This window comes from Malaya genurostris, chromosome 1, assembly GCF_030247185.1.
Source record: "Malaya genurostris strain Urasoe2022 chromosome 1, Malgen_1.1, whole genome shotgun sequence".
Classification (NCBI taxonomy): domain Eukaryota; kingdom Metazoa; phylum Arthropoda; class Insecta; order Diptera; family Culicidae; genus Malaya; species Malaya genurostris.
In genome coordinates this window covers 34,725,874-34,747,459 of record NC_080570.1, presented here as the reverse complement: position 1 = coordinate 34,747,459, position 21,586 = coordinate 34,725,874, and the positions used below count along the sequence as shown (strand labels likewise).

The following is a 21,586-nucleotide window of genomic DNA, read 5'->3' as shown; positions in this document are numbered from 1 at the left end:
TTCTTTTTACTTCTATTGGTTTCTCAAACGACACGCTTCTCTGTTACTACATAAATGCACACTATCTTTATTGTATATTCACATTTGTATGTTGATTGATCAGCTAAATTCTTTCCTATATTGCAAAAAAATGGCAGCAGCTCAGCGTAAAAAATAACAAAATAAGCTAATTAAACTGACAACAAACAAACACAATAAGAAGCCCAATATCTAATCAATATAAGTAGAATTCAAGTGGGCAAGTAATGGCGGGACTGCAAATTCACATGGACACGCAAGCTGCAGCGCCGAATGTGTCTTCCGAAAGTGGTTACACTTCGGTGTGACAAAGGTCCTTACGTTATCGTATCCTCCTGTCGAAACGCCGGCTCCGGAATGAGATCCTGTTTGGTGCTGACCGCGATTCTTCTTTTCGGTCAACGCAGCGACACGTCTGCGGTTGTTGTGGCTGAGGCCAACCGTATATTTGGTGTCGTAGTCTAGACGGGAGAACTCGTAGGAGGTTTTCTGCTAGAAAGATACGCGGTGACATTGTATTATTTTCATTTCATTGAACGAAAATATAGATAGTAGATAGTACCTTGACTACGACTTCGTGCGAGCTGGAGCCCATAGACTTTGTGAGACAGTCACGATTCCCTCGGCATAAGTGTAACCGGTAGCGTCCAGCGAGGCTCTTCTCCGGCCAGGTGAGCCGTACCGCCAGGCCCGTTTTGCGTGCTACGAACTTGTAATTCAAACCCTGCGTGGGGAGGCCAGACTTGGTCCGACGGTGATAGCTGCAATCATGTATTAAATTAGACGGTAACGTAATTAAAAAAAATGATTTTACGATTGTATAACTTTCGATGGATCTTATTCGAACGTCAGAAGAGACAATGCGGTATTCGATGCATTTATGATGTTAGATGGATTGAAGCAGTATGATGCTCTCTCTACTTAGCAAAATCGATTGCAGGTTTTGAACACTAACGGCACAGTTAACTTTGTTTCGAAAAGTATTATTACTTCAGTTACTGGTGGAAATCATTTCTACGTATCGATTTAAATTGAAAAAAAAAAGCGGGTGATAATGTCGCAGACATAAACCGGATTCACGTGAATTCAATTTATTTGCAAATACCCAATCTGTACTAAAACAGAATTAGGCTCTCTGACAGCTCACTTACAACCACAAATGCAAATGAGATTGGTTTGTTTTCATCAGGAAACGCATGCATTAAACACGATGCAGACGATCAATCAACTTCCGTCGACGTCCAGATTATTTTTATTATTATTTTTAGCCGAATATTGCTCACGTATCCGACGTCAAAATGTCCCGTGAACTTGACGTAGTGTCCTTTCATATGAATTGCTTACAATTAATGTTGTTGTTCCGTAATCGTTCCATGCAGGTGATAGTCGCTTGATGCTGCATGTGAATCGCTTTTACATATTGTTTTGTTTTCATCAGGAAACGTGTTGGTCACCCATTTTTCAGAAGGGCCGCCGTTCATTTTTCACCGGGCATAGAAACCTCAATTATTTAAAAAAAAATACAAATAGCCTTACAGGGTTGTTCGAATTGTTGACGTAGAACTACACAACAATTCGACGTGAACATTTCAAAAGGGCCTTAAAACAAAGAGAATATCTCATTGGTTTATTCCTTATAGTTTCCTTATATTACATTTTGGTGGAGAAAGGGTTCCAATCAGCTTTTTACAGCCCTGTCCAAAACGTATTGCCCTCCCCGTTAATTTGTATCAGGCCGAACTAGCGCATGCGCGCCATATAAACGCCTCTTTCAATATGAGAAAATTATATTATTACCCAACAGTTTCTATTATTTATTCATGTTGGTTTTCTTACCTTTGGTCATAGTTTATATTCTGTTTTACCTTAATTCCAGTGTTCTATTCAATTGTGTTTCGTAAGTGTTTTTTGTTGTCCTTCTATTTTATTTCCATTCCGTACTTTTGCTGATGTTATTTTATTCCCTGAGATGTAAAAGTTAATTGTATGCAGTGGTGTTTTTATTCTTACCATTTTGTATCTAAGATTTCCTTTGTATCTAAGATTTCCTAAGAATGTTAATTAAATTATTTTCCAATTTTCAGTTCCACATCTATCACATTTGTTCTTGCTTTTCTTGAGTATCTTATTCTTTATTCCGGATTTCTTGTTCATGCTCAGTCATCCATTTCCGAAAAAAAAGAGAGACAAAAAAGGATTAGTGTTTTTTTAATGACATCTTTGTATGGCCGGTCATGATGGTTTGACGGAAAAAACTGAGAACATGCATTTTTATTTAAATTATATTGACACTTGGGTCCCATAAGTATTGCTACAGCATGTTCACATTTAGTTGTCTTCAGTTGATCCTTGACAGTGTTACCATCCGCTCAGGCACTTTTGAGCATCTGGTGTACACTGACCCACAATCGAAATACCAATTTGGTACAACGCACTCAAAGGCACGGTAAAATTTATATTGTATATACACACAAAAACACATACATACACACACAGTCACACACATACACACATGCATACCTACCCACATGTATTCCACACGCAAGCATTACAACATTGAGTTACTATTTCTACTCTGATAGATCCTAACTAAAACTAACAGTTCGGCTGAAAAGTTCGTATCGTTTAATAGAAACACACATTTTTTTGCCAAAATTCGTTTTTATTATTCAACATAATTGCCATCAGAGGCGATACAGCGATTATAGCGATCTTCCAACTTTTCGATACCATTTTTGTAGTACGATTTGTCCTTTGCCTCAAAATAGGCCTCAGTTTCAGCGATTATCTCTTCATTGCTTCTAAATTTTTTACCAGCGAGCATTCTCTTGAGGTCTGAGAACAGTGAAAAGTCACTGGGGGGCGAATCTGGAGAATACGGTGGATGAGGGAGCAATTCAAAGCCCAATTCGCTCAATTTCAGTATGGTTTTTATCGACTTGTGACACGGTGCATTGTCCTGATGAAACAAAACTTTTTTCTTCTTCAAATGATGCCGTTTTTTTGAAATTTCGTCTTTTAAACGCTCTAATAACGCTATAAAATTGTCACTGTTGATGGTTACCGGCCGATTGTTGAGTCTTTCCACGCTTTGGGTTCGGTTCATCGCGTGCAGTCCACTCAGCTGACTGTCGATTGGACTCCGGAGTGAAGTGATGGAGCCATGTTTCGTCCATTGTTATATATCGACGGAAAAAATCGGTTTTATTTTGATATAACAGCTTCAAAAACTGCTCAGAATCATCAATTTGTTGTTGTTTTTGATCGATTGTGAGCTCACGTGGCACCCATTTTGCACAAAGCTTTCTCATATCCAAATATTCGTGAATAATATGTCCAACACGTTCCTTTGATATCTTTAGGGTGTCAGCTATCTCGATCAAATTCACTTTACGGTCATTGAAAATCATTTTGTGGTTTTTTTTCACGTTTTCATCGGTAACAGCCTCTTTTGGACGTCCACTGCGTTCATCGTCTTCGGTGCTCATATGACCAGTACGAAATTTTGCAAACCACTTACGAATTGTTGCTTCGCCCGGTGCAGAGTCTGGATAACACTCATCAAGCTATTTTTTGGTATCGGCAGCACTTTTTTTCATCAAAAAGTAGTGTTTCATCAACACACGAAATTCCTTTTTTTCCATTTTTTCACAATTACAAAAGTAGCTTCACTCAAAATGCAATATCTCACAAACTAATAATCAGACAGCTGTCAAATTTATACACGTATCTTTTGAAGGTAGGTACTAACTGAAAATGGTATGGATTTAATTCTAGTGGCGCCCTCTCATAGAAACGATACGAACTTTTCAGCCGATCTGTGTGCCAATAGTCATCTCATTAGTAGAGTCACCATGTTATTTTAGCGATCACTCGACTTTTAATAAATGAATTGTGATAAATACAAAGTCTTTGCCTTGTCTCTAAGAAGCAATAACGCATAGCAGTAGTTCGGAAGTGGTTCAATACTGCTGTTTTAGCGAAGCAAAATGCTCCAAAATTCATGTTACTTCTGAAATTAATCAATCAAACAGAGATAACAGATCTCACTATAACTAATGGTTCTCTTATATGAAATGACTAATGGATTTGAGATAAATGGGGGTGCCATTACCCAATTTCTATCTCTTCTAATGGTCGATCGCTAATCCTGAGCTGAAACAGTGGCCTTTATTACCATTCTTGCATGTAGTTACTCTTACACTTCACTCAAACATCATCCCACCCATCAGGTCCCAAACGATACATCCTCACAACACAAACTGGATGAACATCGTTTGACAGCTATCAGTGGTTTGTCCATTGGTTAAGTCATTATTATTTCGTCCTATTCTACAATATTCTATCTCATTCCACAGTAATCCATTGTACACAAACCACCAATAAACGTCAAATATGGACTCGATTCACCGTTCACCTGTTGTCATCGTGTGAAACCCAATTGGGATACGTTCACTCCACTTAACTTCCACTTCACACTAGTAATAGGGACCGGTAGTATGAAAATAAAACATAAAAAGAGCTCAGTTAAGCCCTACCGGCCGGATGTTGGAGCGTAATGCAATCAACATCTTATTCACTCACAATCGAAAGGTATCACCATATACGGTTTGATACAACGCATACATACATACATGTATAAATATATACAGGCACCAAGGCATACTGACGTACACACATATATACATACATAAACACACATGTGTACATTTATATACATATATACAAATATGTATTTCACAAGCAAATATTGTAACATTGATTTACTATTTCTATTCTAATAGATTTTAACTAAATTCATTGTGCCAATAGTCATTTCATTAATAGAGTCACCATATTATTCTACCGATTACTCGACTTTCAATAAATGAATTGCGATGAAATCAAATACAAAATCTTTGCTTCATCTCTGATAAGCAATACCGCATAAAAGTAGTTCAGAAAATGTACGATATCGCTGTTATAGCGACGCGAAATACTCCTAACCTCATCTCACTCTCGAAGTCAATCTATCGAACAGACAACAGATCTCGCTCTAACCAATGGTTTTCATATATGAAATGACTAATGGATTTGAGATGAATGGGGGTGCCGTCACCCATTTTCTATCTCTTTTATTGGTCGATCGTTAGTCCTGAGCTGAAACGGTGGCCTTTATTACTTTTCTTGCATTCCACTTCACTTATACTTCACTCACATATCACCTCATCCATCCGATCCCACACGAGCACAACAAACCTCACAGAATAAACGTCAAAGATGAACTTAATTCACCATTCAACTATTCCGTTATCATGTGAAATCTGACTGGGGTACGTTCATTTCGCTTAATTTCCACTTCACACCGGTAATAAGGGCCGGTAGTATGAAAATGAAACATAAAAAAGAGTTCAGTTAAGCCCTACCGGCCTCTCCAACCCCGGATGTTGGAGCGTATTGCAATCAACATCTTATTCAAATCGTTTCATGCCTCACTAAGTAAACTCAATAATTAAACTAAAAGTTATAACACATATTTATATTAAATTGTTACAATAATTAATCGTATCTGATGATATTTGCAATACCGTCAAGCCCATCAACCACGGGAGGGAGTCAAAGACGAAACGTAAAAATAATAAATCCTGATGGGGCCTACCATGAAATTCTTCTTACCGAGAAGGCAAAGCTTTCCGGGCATGGTTCGTTGAAATCTGCTAATCTTTTTTTCGATATCGGAAAATTGTAAGCAATTTTATTTTCACTGTTACATTTTCCGAACATTGGGGAGTAACTAAGGACATCGAAAAATATGAAGAATAAGGTTTCTCAAAGTGACGTGTTGTATGAAGACTTATTGCTTGTGTTTATATGACAAATTTATGCAGATTTTTCAATTATATTCAAGGGTATAAACGCTTCGCTCGGATATCACGCGTTGTAGTTTCAAAACCTCGCGCGTTTTAGTTTTCGAGAGGTCTAAAAATGAAACATGATAGTCATTTATATTTCCTCCTTTTTATATATTGAAATTTATTTAATGTCAATAAATGCTACGGTAAAACATAAAAATACAGCAGAAAAACAGTAGAATTTCGATTAAAATGTATCTGGTACGAAGCAACCCCTTGCTGATGTACGCCAGCAACGGCATCATCGAACCGCATAGAGTGTTAGTCGGTCCGATACTGATTCTTGTTTTGTGAGAGGATTTTGTTAAAATGCGAATACACACATTAAAGAGCGGAATTCCTATGAAAACCGTGAACTTATATATACGAAACTGTCACCTCTGCTAGGGAAATACACCTACTAGCAGTAGGATTAATGATATCGACAAACTATTTGAAATTGGTGAAGCTGTAGATGTTCAAAATCTGTCCAATATTTGTACGGTATCGTTATTTTTCGTATTTTAAATTCGCATCTCTTCATATGTTAAAAAAACAAATATGTAGTCCCACGTCAGAAACAGTAAATTCAAACAGAGTTGCATAACAAAAATCGTTTTCATAACTAAAGAAAGTTAGGGGTCTGGTGTCGGTTGACCAAGTTTAGCTTTTGAAATTTCTGTATTCATTCTGGTTAGACTTTGAAATGGAAAAAATCCCATATCAAAACGCTTTGGTTGCCGTGCGAAGTTGGCCAAAACCTGGAAAATGTTAGCAAGGAAGCCTTTTGGATTGAAGATATTGTGATCCATCTACGGAGAAGTTAAAGGTGAAATTCGAAACGTTGAGACGATGTATGAATCACTAAATGCGACACCGATTTGTGAGATAAATTGACAGTCTATAGTGTTTGTTTAAACCCATTCAAAACGTTGATAACTAGACCTTCTGTTTGTTTCGGAAGGCTAAGCGCCGCACTAGAGAACTACGGCCATGAGTGAATTTCGAGTATTCAGTCGACTTGTCTGTGATATCACCATTGTAGGACAATGGTTAAAAGTTAGAAAGTGTGAACAACAACAAGCTGGTGATAACAGAATGCTCATGGGTGCCATGTGCGTAGCTTGTTTTTATTCTAATTTGAAAGGCAGCTCTCAAACTGGTATGAGTGCCACTCCACATATCACGTTTATAGGAACAATTTGCAAACGGTATTACAGACTAGGATAATTACCTTGCATCATCCATTTGCATATTGTGCATACTGGGCAACTTCACAGCTCCACCTGCATCTGCAGAGATGTACATAAATTCACTGTTGGCCAGTGACTTCAGTCGCCGTTTTCCGTACACGCTGATTGCATGTATCTGCAGATAATAATACATATTCGGCTGCAGTCCTTTAATCTCGTAATGGCGGGTAGGCTGTGTGAATAAAATTCCTCTACTAATGAGTATTTAACGCCACGGATCGCGAAGAACCTTACCGCCGAGACAGTGGCCGTCTCCTTGAACAGTGACGAATTCCCCATCCGTGCACCGCTGCTCTCATTCAGATACAGACTCCAACTAATTTTGTACTTTTCCACCGGGAGATCAGACCGTGGCAGAGACCAGGTAATTTTTCTGTTGTACGTCCCATTAGCGTTCAACACTAACGGTCCCAACGTGAGATTCTTGGGTGGTTGTGGCGCATTCGGTCCTAAAAAATTAGCAGATCGAAAAAGGTTTAGTCTTAGAAACGAACATAGACTGCCGCTTACGAACTTTTACTCAGCTGAAACTCCTTCGATACAACCGAGTACCCTTTGGAACCGAGTTCGTTCACCGCGGCAACTCGCACCTGATACCAGCGGCCCGGTTTCAGTTTCATTTCGCCAACGTAACGCTTCAGACTACCCGGTCGACCGACCTCGTAGATGATCGTGGGCGTGTGGTACTGCCAATCGTTTTCCATCTTCCGTTCGGCGAAACTGATTCCGATGTGATGCCGAGATTCGACCACGAAGTAAATGGCACTGGACAGTTCTTCCTCCAGTGGAATTTCCCACTGGATCTCAGCTATTCGGAAGCTCCGGCCAGCCTCCCGGAGTGTCACGTGGAAGGGAACCGGCGGTAAGCCACGAACCTTCTCCAGTCCCACCGGACTCTGGCAGCTCATGCCGCACGAATGGGAGCAACATTTCTCCACCCCCGGACAGTGGTAATCGGTATTCTGGCAGGTGTTGATGAGACAGATCGACTCCAGTTTATTCAAAGGATCCTTCGGGCAGTCACCGTACTTTTTGTACGACGAGTTTTCCAGAAAATTACGAATACAGGAACTTTCACACTGTGCACGGAATAATCGAAAGAAAAATGTGTGTTACAAATGGCTTGCTACGATTTGTTTGAGACGAAGGTAAATAAAGAGGTGCCAAAATTTGGCAAAAAAAAAGGCATCTAATGAGTAGTAGGGAAGTACCATCATTTTGTCGAATGTGTTCGTACATTTGGAACGACACCGCGCGATTAGCAGGTTGTCTGTGTGTCTCCGGTTGATCGCAATCGTTCCAGTGCCGGCGTTCAACGTGAGTGATGCACCGATCAGGTGTTGGATTAGGATCAATTTCACTACACCGAGCGTGTACAACATCTGAAACAGAAAGGATAGGGTAATTAATGCTCGAATAATCTGCTGACAGAATTTTGCTAGTATGGCCCAGCTGATTACAGAATGGTTTTCATGTCATGTCACGGGCACGGACAGGAGAACAAATGTCCCGAACCCCTTTTCAATTTACGGGTAAACCGGATACTCTTAAGCAGATAATGACCCGAACCCTTTAATGAGGTCAAGGAGTAAACGTAATGATTAGTAGTGTGTAATAAGGATTAATCCGCTTACCCGTGTTGATTGTCAGGTACATTTATGGTGTTCATTAAAGAAGCTATAAATCAACCCATACTCGGAAGGTAATTGGAATGAACGAAACACACCGTTGGGCCCACCGGCGTAATTTGAAACCATGCACAAGCCCACAGCGTCGAAAAAGCATCTACAACATTGTATCGCGTATCAAGGTACCGGTTCCCATCAATCTTTTACCTTTCGTGTGGAAAATATGCGCTGACTTGTACAAATGAGCCTATTCGGGAAAATACGGTAGCGACCGAGTGCAGAAAAATGCCCCTGCCGCAGAGACAACGAATACATATGTCAAATTTCTCATTGAGTAGTACAATATTTTACACCGCAATGCCCCGCAATGACACTTTTAATGATCGTGTAAGGGCCGCTAATGACTCCCACGGCATGGCATCCGATCACTGTCTGCCGTTGGCACCTGTAGAATCGATGGAAAAAAATTGAACGCCAAAATATTGGTCTTGTCAGCTGAAAAGCTGTCTGGAATAAGTTCGATAATCTGTTACCGATGGTGTTTCATTTCACCTTCAATGAAGAGTTCAAAAACACTTTTGAAAGAAAAAAAAATGATGGCAAAAATATTTCTAGTAACAATCTTCCGTCGTTTTTTTTGTTTGTTTCATTATTCACTCTCGTCCATTTTTGTCCACTTCCGGAGAACCTCTCAACGAGTGGCGCAAAAGTTAACTCGTGTTAGTGCTGTGAAAATTCAAGTATTTTGTGAGAAAAAAATTTTTCCAAGACTTTTCGTGCAATGAAAAGGAAGTTCATTGGACTATAAACGAAAATTAGCGAGAAATATATTCTTCACCCTTAAAAACGAACAACACGACATTTTACTGATGGTTCAGTAATTCACATGTTCTTTTCCGAAATTCGTTAAATAATATTCTCGGTAAAGTGCGTTTTGCCGAAGTTTGACATAATATTATCAAAGATAAACTCAAGATGGAATGGTCTTTGGTTTTTCATATACCAGGCATCTGACACCGGTATGTGAGCACCAGCCATTTGAAAGTATACCGATTACGTTGAACCCGGCCCTCTGTCACGACGCCATCTTGATGAAATCAAAATCGGAACTTCAAAATCAGTTGATTGCAACGTAAACAAACAATCAAGTAATGCAATTGTTTTACGGTTTACCTCGTTTAGAGCACGAAAATTAGTGAATTTTGGGTCGACTTCCTCACAATAACTTGTCGGTTTAGCTAAAATACAGCAGACAGTGTTTTGGGACATCAAGAGTAGGTAATTGTCACAATTTGAGATTCGCGATGAGTATTAAAACATCGCAGTGTTTGGGGCTCAAAACGCGAGGGGTTCAACGTAATCGGTATACTTTCAAATGGCTGGTGCTCACATACCGGTGTCAGATGCTTAGTTGAACCCCTCGCGTTTTGAGCAGGGCTTGTATTGTGAATCCTCAAACGAACGAAGCAACAAAAAATATCTGCTGTGAACACTTTGCTTGACATAGCTGAATGAGAGACCTATATTAGAGAGAAACTGGATGCGTGAGAGTATATGCTACTGAGCAGACCAATTCCCCTTGCCAAGTAAACTGTATGTGCTCTCAGTCTCAGTTAACACATGAACTAAGCAATCCATGACAATGTAATGAAATGAAGGGTTCGCTCTCGTTAGTATTATACGAGAAAGAAGACCTTGCCTCACGGTGTGCTACAAGACGCGAAGCAAAGTCATATATGCAGTGTTTACGGTTTATTTTTAAAAAGTAGGTTTACAGAAATCATTTTTAACATAATGTTCGCATTCCAAGACCAAATTTGATCACATTTCAAACATACTTTAAACATTTTATAGCAGAAGTTTTGCATTTGAGCCCATTTTCAAAACGATCAATTTGTTTCTTGGCAGTTTACACTGTGTATATATCCGAGAAACACTAAAAGCAATGTTCTTTAAGTTAATATTCATCGGAACTAAAAGTTATGAAACTAGTTTCCTCATAGGCATCTACAATATTAGAACCATTCATCAAATGCTAACCTCATGAAGCATAGGTCTCAGCAAGCGGGCATATTCATGAACTAATGAACGAACGAAGCAGCTCTCCTGGCTTGGGTTGCGCTGTGAATTCTACCTGACATACGAATGTGTGTGAATAGCACAGATGGTGAAATTCTTTCGTTCATATTCGTTGCTTCAATTTGCAAGCCCTGGTTTTGAGCCCCAAACACTGCGATGTTTTAATACTCATCGCGAATCTCAAATTGTGACAATTACCTACTCTTGATGTCCCAAAACACTGTCTGCTGTATTTTAGCTAAACCGACAAGTTATTGTGAGAAAGTCGACCCAAAATTCACTAATTTTCGTGCTCTAAACGAGGTAAACCGTAAAACAATTGCATTACTTGATTGTTTGTTTACGTTGCAATCAACTGATTTTGAAGTTCCGATTTTGATTTCATCAAGATGGCGTCGTGACAGAGGGCCGACATATACCAATCAAATTGGACCCCTCAGTGAAATCGATTCACCGTCAGTTGCAGCTTAATTATTATTAGAGACATAACAACAAGCGTCGAGTCACTACATGCGTCGTAACTATGACAATGTTCGTTTATGTAAAATTAAGTTGCAATATGAAGAAAGAAATCCCGGTATTTTGCTGCATATCGAGTGGATATTGAAACAGTAAAGCAAGAATCAATTAGAATTATTACTAAATATCTGTATAATTATCTTAAGAGCCATTAAAGTAAATGGAAGTAACAAAATATTGTGTGCGATATGTTTACTTCCTTCCGAACTTGTATCGTTGCTATGGAATTTTACCGTCATTTAAAATGTCATTAAAAATGTTTATCGACGCTTATTAACGAATGGTCAACAAAATTACACTATTACTAAGTTCACTGGTTCACGATTACTGATCCAACATTTCTTGATGAACTGCATGGGACATTGTAATCTTGAGTTTATCTTTGATGTTATGCTGAACTTGTCAGCAAACAACAGGTCTGTATAAAAGGTTCAAAACGACGAATGTAACAATGAGAGATGCGCTTTGTGTACTGTCATTTTCGATTATTGCGAAATATTCCTGCTTTTCTCTGTAATTTCTTCAGTGCAGATTAAAAGATACCCCACTAACCAAGAGTTCTGATAAAAGGAACTGATTCGGCTTAAGCAGCTTTCTAAGTTCATCAATAGCGTTCTAAGCAGACAATTTTTTAAGTAGGAAGCAGCTAGGAAGTTCACGCTGTACTTGATCTATACTTTCAAGTTGCCAAAAGTTCCGCGTGTACTTTTAAGCAGCAAGAAAGTGGATGTTTTAAGTAATTGTGGAACTTCTGGTTGCTTGAGTGAACGCTTTAGTTATTATTATCGGTAAATAATTGGAGAGAAGGATTTCTAAGTAATAATCGAAAGAGAAATCAAACAAAGAGAATCTCTCATTGTTGCATTCGTCGTTTTGAACATTTTATACAGAAATATATCGAAATCAGCAAATCCGTTTGCCGATATTTTGAACAGTGTGTTACGCAGCAAAAAAAAGAATTGTAACAATTGCGATGTGATAATCACATTGATGTTAGTAAAAATTAGACGTTCTGAACATCAAATGCAATAGATTTCTTTTTTCAAGAGATATTGCAGAAAAATCACACTTTATTACATCGAAACAACGTATTGAGTACATTACATCACCTTAACTGAACACTGTATATGATACTGATATGTAATTATGCAGTTTTTCGTGTAATATTACAACCTTTAACAACGACACCGAGATTGTTGTGATATTATATTGTAATCGCTGCACATCAGCAGTGTGCAACAATTTTGATGTAATATCACAAATATGTTGAAATCAAAAATGCATAAAGATGCATAATTTCATATCAGAATTGTCTAAGTGATCAGTAAAGCTGATGTAGTCTACTCAATACGTTGTTTCGATGTAATAACGTGTGATCAATTGGAAATATTTCTCGGAAACAGAAAATTATTGCATTTGATGTTCAGTACGTCTAAATTTTTTTCACATCAATTAACAATCGCGTTGAGATTGTTACAATTCTTTTTTTGCTGTGTAGCTTTTGTTGAAACTCGTTGAAACACTTGCCTTCTAAATGCCTCTTGTCGATTTTGCAAAGCTTCACGTTGCCATTGCTCGTGAAGCAAGAAAACATATAAATAGGATGAAGAAAATCAAACATTTTTGAAAAAAGATAAGTAAAAAGTACTTACTTTTCATATACAATTTAGGAACTTTGTATGGGGCCACGAGACCTTTCATTTGAATCTAAGGTTTGTGAAAATCGTAGCCACCTCCGAGAAAAGTTAGCGAAAATATTTGTCACACACAAACACAAACACTCTCTCTCTCTCTCTCTCTCTCTCTCTCTCTCTCTCTCTCTCTCTCTCTCTCTCTCTCTCTCTCTCTCTCTCTCTCTCTCACACACACACACACACACACACATACACAAAGACACACACACAGAGAGAGAGAGAGAGAGAGAGAGAGAGAGAGAATGAACTTTAAACGCGTTTTCCTCGAAGGCAGGTTTTGAAAGTCCGTGTCCAACGTCATTCGAAAATTACTTTACCAATGTTTTTCAAATTCAAATTAGTTCACCGCAGGTTTCTTATGCTGGTTTTAGTCTTCTGTTTCAACAGACTTCGCAGCCTATTCTCAGCGTAAAAAATCATTACATGGCTAGTACTACGATTCTATTGACATTAGGAATCCTTCCAAGTTGGGGTTCGAACATACGACAACTAGCTTGTAAGACCAGCGCCCAATGCATTGAACCGCCAGCCCGGGCCTATGTTGGTGTCTCCTTCATTTTGAGAAGTGATATTAAATACGCTTTCCCATGTTTCAGAGAAGTGGGCTAATGAAAAATCTTTAAAAAAAAACAAACAAAAATGAAATGTTATATTAAGCAAAATACATTTGTACCCTCAAGAAATAACTTTCCATTTTCGTAATGCACTGCAGAATATCACTGCAATTGAGTACACAAAACTAATAACTCGAAGTTTTGTGCCCTGGGTCAGGGTTTTCCAGCGCAATGATATCGTCGTGAATACTTGACCGCCAGCGACGTTTATTTTCTTTTTCTTTCATGATTTATTTGTTTTTACCCTGCAAAAAATACGCAACAACCAACACCGAACTGGCGGAACCACCACCGGGCAGACGACAATCGCTTATTGTAGTAGGCCATATATTTATTGAGTGTAAGCAATGGAGAAAAAAAATAATAAACGTAAAGTAAACTGTGCCTGATGAACCTGGCGTAAAGAGTAGGCTTCGGCTACGGCGCGACGGTGGCATTCTGTAAACGATGACGCGATGACGTATGCGCTTTAAGTTTTGTTTTGAAAAATATGCGACAAATGTTTGATGAGATACCGGATGCCGATAGAAGCTGTTGGTAGTCTAGTAGAAATTTAAAAGTTTTCGATTGAACGACTGAATGCCAAAATCGGATATATGCAATTTGGTTTGAAAAACCCGTTTGAGTATTTTGTTTAGTGCAAAAACCATATAAAAAGAGTGACAGCAAAAACCCGAACGCGGTTCGCGGATTTGGATCATGCGAAAATCATTTAAAAACATATTTTTGCATGAATCGGACAAAAACAAACTTATGTCGTTTTTCATTGATTCCATTCGCTCGGTTCCAGTGTTTTTTCCCTGACAGCCGATCAATGAAACGGTTTTGTAAAGTTTGGTTTGCAACGCTTGCTGCTCGAAAAAGAAAACGGGTGCAAAAAAGTTGCCCGCGAATTGCCCCGAAAGTGCATTTTTTTGTGCGATGCAAAGGTCTTAAGGTCCCATACAAAGTTCCTGAGTTTCATTTCGATCCGACTTCCGTTTCCGTAATTACATAAAATAGACACACGCGTTTCTCAGCGATGGTTTCACCGATTTTTACAAACTTAGGTTCAAATGAAAAGTTTTATGATCCCGTATATCGCTATTGAATTTTATTTCGATTCATTACGATTCCGGAATTACAAGGAAATATGTGCAAATTTATGAAAAAAAATCGCAATCAATTTTCTCGTAAATTTCTTAACCGATTTTCTAGGTTGTGAAAATAAAAAAAAGCAAATAAAGTCTTAAAATTCTTTAAAAAGTCCTCGAAAAGTTGATCCAGATCCGACTTCCGGTTCCAGTTTTACAGTACGATTAGTAAAAATTTTCAATTTCATGAGTATTTTTTCACAAGCGATGGTAAAACGAGGTGCACATTTTTATAAAACTTACTTTTAAATTCAACTAATTGTCAAATCTTGTTAGTGAATATATAAAAAACTACTTTGGGACTACCAGTCCCCGGTTTCCGCTTCCGAAAGCACCGATAATATTGTAGAAAATCTCATAAAACGGAACTCACTTCGATTTCTCAGCAACGGTTAAACCACTCTCTCCAACATATCGGCCGGTATTTCACGAATAATGCCACCGGATCATAATCCACACCAAACAGTGACTTTACTGGGATGCTGGCTTCTGGCTGGTCTTCACTCCAAATGCGGCAACTATGCTCGTTGGCGAATCTATTCAATAAAAAATGAACTTCGTCGCTGAACACAATTTTTCGATAAAAAAGTGGATCTTCCTTCAACTTTGTCAGCGCCCATTTATGATAATATTATAGACCAAACGACATTTATGATGAAATTATAGACCAAACTGAACAAGTTTGACAATGACACTAGACACGATTTACGTGTGATCGGTGTGTTGCCAAAAAGATACCAGCAAGAAATCACCCTTTTTACAGCTCTAATAGAATGGCTGGTGATCACCTAATTTACAATACCAATGATCGATTATATGAATCGGGATTCTTACATCAGTATACATCATTATTGGCAGTACGTACTTAATCTAGTGATAATAAATAAATAAACTTGCTGGATGGAAATATTGCATGATTTTATTAAAATTTTTGTGCTCTCTTAGTTTTACGGGTTAATAGTAAAACTTACCGAAAAATGTTAATACTTTACTGTTCACGACGTTCACAAATTTAATGATTATTGGTAAATTTTACCGAACGTCGGTAATAAATGATGAATCAGTCAGTATAATTACGACAAAAAGATGTTCAGTACGCTCTAGCGATCGTTAACCAAGTAGAACATTTACTGAACTGATGGTCATCACTTTATGGTTACATTTTCAGTTGTATGACATAATATAAACAAATTCAAAATTTAAGTTTCCTGAAATGTTTGGTGTCAAAATGGGGAACTTAATAAAAAAAATCAGCCCTTCTAATGGCTCCAAATATTAGCCCTTATTCTGAATAACGACGTATTGATTTTTCGATCGAATGTGGTTCAATCGAATCATAGCTACCTTTGATTTTGCTAGCGTTATGGAGAATACAAATGAAATACGAGGGAAAAAACGATACGACGTTATTCAGAATAAGGGCGATTATCTAAAGAACTATAAAGATTGCTTCATTGCAAATCGAAAATAAAAATTGTCAATTTGGTGTAAATCTAGAATAATTTGATTTGCTTTGTGCACTTTTTACAGCACAAAATTCGCATCAAACGAGTGCTAATAAAGCCAGCACTTGACTGCTTCGCGCTCGAGAAAAATGTTCCGGATAGTGTTTAATATCGTGGAGAATGCCACAATTTGACCCTTCTGAGTGCCAGAAATGAATCTCGTACAGCATTTTGATAGTTACTTTCACTGAAATATGCAAATCCGAAATGAAATAATCGACATCAACATTGTATATGTTGCTGTTTTTTACTCTCTTTTGTTCCGCATTATTTAACTGTATGATAGAAAACCTTTGTCGCCAATAAGTCAGCTTTTAGTTTAAATGCACTGTTACAATTCTGGAAGAGAAGCCGTAAAAATTGCGAAATTGACCGTAATGATTGATCGTATTCACGTCCTCCAGTTATGTCTGTGACATTACCCACCCGCTTTTTTCGGTTTTATTAACTGGACTGTACTGTATGTGTAACTTCACGGAAAACCCTTCAATAAAAAATTACGATCTTGCAATTTTTTATTTTTGCCGTTGTTGTTGTAACTAATAATTAGTTGATTCAATCAATTTGCTATTTGATTTGCACATATTCAAGTAGTAATAGAATATGTTGTTTTTAATGCTGTCTAATGTCAAAAACAGCACAAAGAAAAACAAAAATCGCAATAAAAAATCAACCATAACTTTAGTTGAAATTCAAACGCGTTTCTTCAACATTTTCATGCAAACGAAATTCGCTTATACGTTTGTAAAGCTTGTGAAGAGTAACTTTTGAATGATAGTAAATCAATGTTTATCATAACACTAGTTGTCAGAATATTAATATGATGATAAATTATCTACATCTTCACTGCTCTGGTGTTACAAGAATAAACGATTGATATAAAGTAGTGCTATGCACAGAATTGATAGCCGTTAGAGATATTGCAATTAACAAAACTTGTTTAACCAAAACTAGAACCCAGTGAATTGCATGCGTTTGAATTTTGGTCTTAAAATCAACTTGATTCTCCATCGTGAAATGCATGTTAATGAATGAGCATCATGTTATCTTCATAGTCATGTACAAAAATTGTATCAACAAAGTGATTAAATTGAAAATGTTTAATATTCATTCATATAATCTGTTGAAACTGTAAGTTGCAATGGCTCAAAAAATAAAAATCAGTGCATTCGGTTCGACTTTTTGTTCGTAAGTAATATAGTGGTCACAATTAGAAAGTTTCGTTGACACCAGCACGCCTAAAAGACAGTATATTATTTATATTAAATATTACATATTTTTTATATATCTTAACATACCGAATTTTCATTTAAAAAATCATAACGTATATCAATAAGGAATATTTTATTGTCATTCAAAATCAATAATTTTGCTTAAGTTTAACTAACTAATCGTAATAACTAAAACAACTAAGACCGATTTGTTTTTCAACTCCCATAACTGTTAAATCAAAAACAAGGTTGGTTGTTGCAACTAAAATCTTTATTGAAATTGAAAGGTGTGTGTCTTGACTAACTGACAGCATCTTTTTTTTTTCAAAAAACTTTGTTATTTCAACCATCGTTTCTGTTGATCGAAAAATATAAAATGACAGTCTAGAGAAAAACAACGCTCGATTAGTTGTACCAAATTTTAACCAATCAAATTCAGAAAAGCAACTAATATTTTGGTTGTTTCACGATCGCGAAGTGTTCCGTGTGTGTCTTTCACATGAAGGAGAATAGACAAATATTGCTTTTTTATCACTACCCAACGTGAGACAGACTTAAAAAAATTGGTTCATGAAGCCAAAGCCTTGGCATCACGTTCCTTTTGTGGAATTTGACCTTTCGGTTTCAACAGACTTCATAGCTGAATATTAGGATCATTGCATGGCTAGTGCTACGAACCTTCTGACACTAAGAATCCTTCCTGGTCGGGTCCAGATCGACCATACGAAAGCAGTACCCGGAGAGTAGGACCGCCACTTTTATTCACTCTCCAATTTGTTGAAATTCTCTGTGCCGCTTCAAACCGTACATGTACAATGTGTATGGCCGGGTGAATTTCTAATTATTTAATTTGTTTGTCCTTGCTAAATCGACTTATTGACGTTTTTTGTCATTGAAGATAAAATATTTTCATTCAGGATCGGATTTACGCCATCAACTATTAAATGTTTCACAACCACATTGCATTGGTTTCGTACGACTTGAACAATCTTATGTCATAGAACATGCCGAATCTAATTTAAAAAAAAACTTTTCTGCGACTAATTAATGTCAATCTTTCATCTCAACCTTTTTTTGAATTGAATTTAGTATAAATGTATCCAACGGATTTTACTCCGGATTGGCGAATCCCGACCTGAAAGTATTCTTAGTGTAATAGGATTGTAACAATTGACATGTAATGTAGTTTTGAATCAGAAGAGCTAACCCCGCAACTGTAAATTTACAATGCAGCAACATGGAATCGAAAATTGGATATAAGAATGCAAGGATTTCAAAACAGGTAGTAGCTTATTAGCGAACAAACTGTTAACCACTAAGAACTCCGAATACCAATTGGCATCACCTATAATTTATTGATAATATATGCAATAGCAACTTAATGCTATGTATTAAGTTCATGTCGAAAATAATTACTCCAAGCAATTGGCTGCCGAGTCCAGCTCTACAAGTTTTTTTTTAAATAAATATACCTTCAATCTTTGCTCACGTTCAACGTTTGCGTATTATGGCACGAGTCAACAGCAGCAAAATATTTCTTCACATGATTGTCTTACAAACCACCAATCTGCACATTTAGGACGAAACTCACTGCTCTTAGTGGCAAATATCCCTTCGCAATGCGCCAGTCAATATTCTCCGGAATCGGCACACGCTCGCGTTTAGTCAGCTCGGTAGGCTTCTTTCGTTTTATCGTTTCAAATTTCAGTGTTATAAAAAAAAGAAGTAAAATACGAAATCTTTTCAAACTGCGGCGCGGTCCTCTACACAAAATGCAAATCTCATAAATCAACCAAACGACACACGTTTTCACTTTATTTGCACCAAATTCTTCGTTAATTGCATTTCCGTGCTGCCACTGATGCAGCGTCCTTCTGGCTGTCGATGTCGTTGTCCTCCCGAAGCGCCCGTAGCAGCAGCAGCAGTAGCAGATCGAATCAGGTCCACCGGCACCATCATCACACTCTCTTAGGGACCCCGGAGTGGAGCGGATCACTTTCGAAAATGTTGAGGTGCCACCGACTTTCCCGAAGTCCTCGCTCGAAACCAAGGTTCGTAGTAGCTCCTCACCGCATCGACACTTACTGTTGAAAACCGGGACACAGCTGACGAAGCAGGAGAAAGAATCACGTCCGTCGCGATCGGAACTTGCACTGCAACTGCTGTTCGCTGCTCTCTGCACTTCACTCGCAACGAGCGCACTAATTAGCCGGCAGGTTGCATAAAAACAAACTGCAGCGGCCTACTACTATTTTTTGCCTCACACCTCACACGGAACGCGGAGAGCGAATCGCGTACGATGTCGAGCAAAGTGCAACCGCGCGCCACCAGAGCCAACGACGGAATGAATCGAGTGACCATCGCCACAGAAAACAGACAGCTAACCTTGTCTCGCTGCGCTCCGAACGCAGGAAGGATAACATGCTGCCAGTGCATATTTTCTCCTGGAAAGCTCCAATATCGGAGAGAGAGAGAGAAACTTTCGTTCGGTCTCGCTCACTCTCTTTCGCTTATTCGAGGACATCTTGCTTCGAGGCACAATCAATCGCAAGTCAATGGAAATTCACAGAACGAAAACCGATGAACGATGCAAAAGGATGAAACGAACAAATTGCCTTGATTGGTGGTCAGCAAGCAGGTCTCTCCCGTTATGAATGATTTGAATCCCTTGGAAGACAGCGAGCGCCAATCGGGTATTTTCTCTCTTTTCGGCGATTGCACCACTACAGGAAGCAGCAAGTTTTGGCGCTTGTTGACCGAAAATGTTAAATACATGTGGTCCCTGTTTTGGGGTTCGCTTTCCATGAACTAATTTCCTCATAGATCGTCGTTATTTTATAATTACCCTTATAGCTTATAAAATACGCTGCAGTTCAATTCGATGACGAATATAAACAAAACTCTGTCTCTCTTTGAGTCATCAATGCTTAGTACATTTTTGGTTATCTACTAATCCCTCAGACGCATTATTGCGGCAGAAATTCGTCGGGCGATAAGTTTAGTCTATTATTTATATCGTCAATGCGACCGTAACGTTTGTGATGACGTTTGTGCACGTAAAATTTTCAGCTAAGTTATTTTCAGTGCTACCGAACCAGGAACTACCGAAAGAAGCTGTTAGTTCCATAATTTAACTACATAAAATTACGTAATAAATAATTAAATTGAACTCTATGACCCCGTTATTCATTTTCACACACTTTAAAACAATCGTTTATCAGTTTATCATGAAATAATATAACAGTTTTGAGGTAACTCTCGCACAAACCCTTTTGGTCAAAAGTCAAAGAGTCAGCAAAGAGTCAAAGAGTCAAAGAGTCAAAGAGTCAAAGAGTCAAAGAGTCAAAGAGTCAAAGAGTCAAAGAGTCAAAGAGTCAAAGAGTCAAAGAGTCAAAGAGTCAAAGAGTCAAAGAGTCAAAGAGTCAAAGAGTCAAAGAGTCAAAGAGTCAAAGAGTCGAAGAATCAAAGAATCAAAGAATCTTGTCTTGTTGACTTTGACTTCTTGTCTTCTTGTCTTCTTGTCTTCTTGTCTTCTTGTCTTCTTGTCTTCTTGTCTTCTTGTCTTCTTGTCTTCTTGTCTTCTTGTCTTCTTGTCTTCTTGTCTTCTTGTCTTCTTGTCTTCTTGTCTTCTTGTCTTCTTGTCTTCTTGTCTTCTTGTCTTCTTGTCTTCTTGTCTTCTTGTCTTCTTGTCTTCTTGTCTTCTTGTCTTCTTGTCTTCTTGTCTTCTTGTCTTCTTGTCTTCTTGTCTTCTTGTCTTCTTGTCTTCTTGTCTTCTTGTCTTCTTGTCATCTTGTCTTCTTGTCTTCTTGTCTTCTTGTCTTCTTGTCTTCTTGTCTTCTTGTCTTCTTGTCTTCTTGTCTTCTTGTCTTCTTGTCTTCTTGTCTTCTTGTCTTCTTGTCTTCTTGTCTTCTTGTCTTCTTGTCTTCTTGTCTTCTTGTCTTCTTGTCTTGTCTTCTTGTCTTCTTGTCTTCTTGTCTTCTTGTCTTCTTGTCTTCTTGTCTTCTTGTCTTCTTGTCTTCTTGTCTTCTTGTCTTCTTGTCTTCTTGTCTTCTTGTCTTCTTG

The 21,586-nt window shown here is 38.0% G+C and overlaps 1 protein-coding gene across 3 annotated transcripts; it reads right to left on the bottom strand.

The window, feature by feature from the left end:
• Positions 1-36: 36 nt before the first annotated feature.
• LOC131436433 (anosmin-1) lies at positions 37-19,871 on the bottom strand. 3 transcript variants are annotated; one of them, XM_058605157.1, is made up of 7 exons: positions 18,997-19,871; positions 8,353-8,523; positions 7,656-8,220; positions 7,376-7,590; positions 7,123-7,313; positions 581-779; positions 37-510 (listed from the first exon to the last, which is right to left on the bottom strand). In XM_058605157.1, the coding sequence occupies exons 2-7, from the start codon at positions 8,521-8,523 to the stop codon at positions 211-213; spliced, it is 1,641 nt and encodes a 546-aa protein (XP_058461140.1). In that variant the 5' UTR covers positions 18,997-19,871; the 3' UTR covers positions 37-210. The 3 variants fall into 3 exon arrangements, with proteins under 3 accessions (XP_058461140.1, XP_058461155.1, XP_058461146.1); XM_058605172.1 differs by having other exon boundaries at positions 37-507; XM_058605163.1 differs by having other exon boundaries at positions 19,610-19,871.
• Between the last annotated feature and the right edge of the window lie 1,715 nt (positions 19,872-21,586).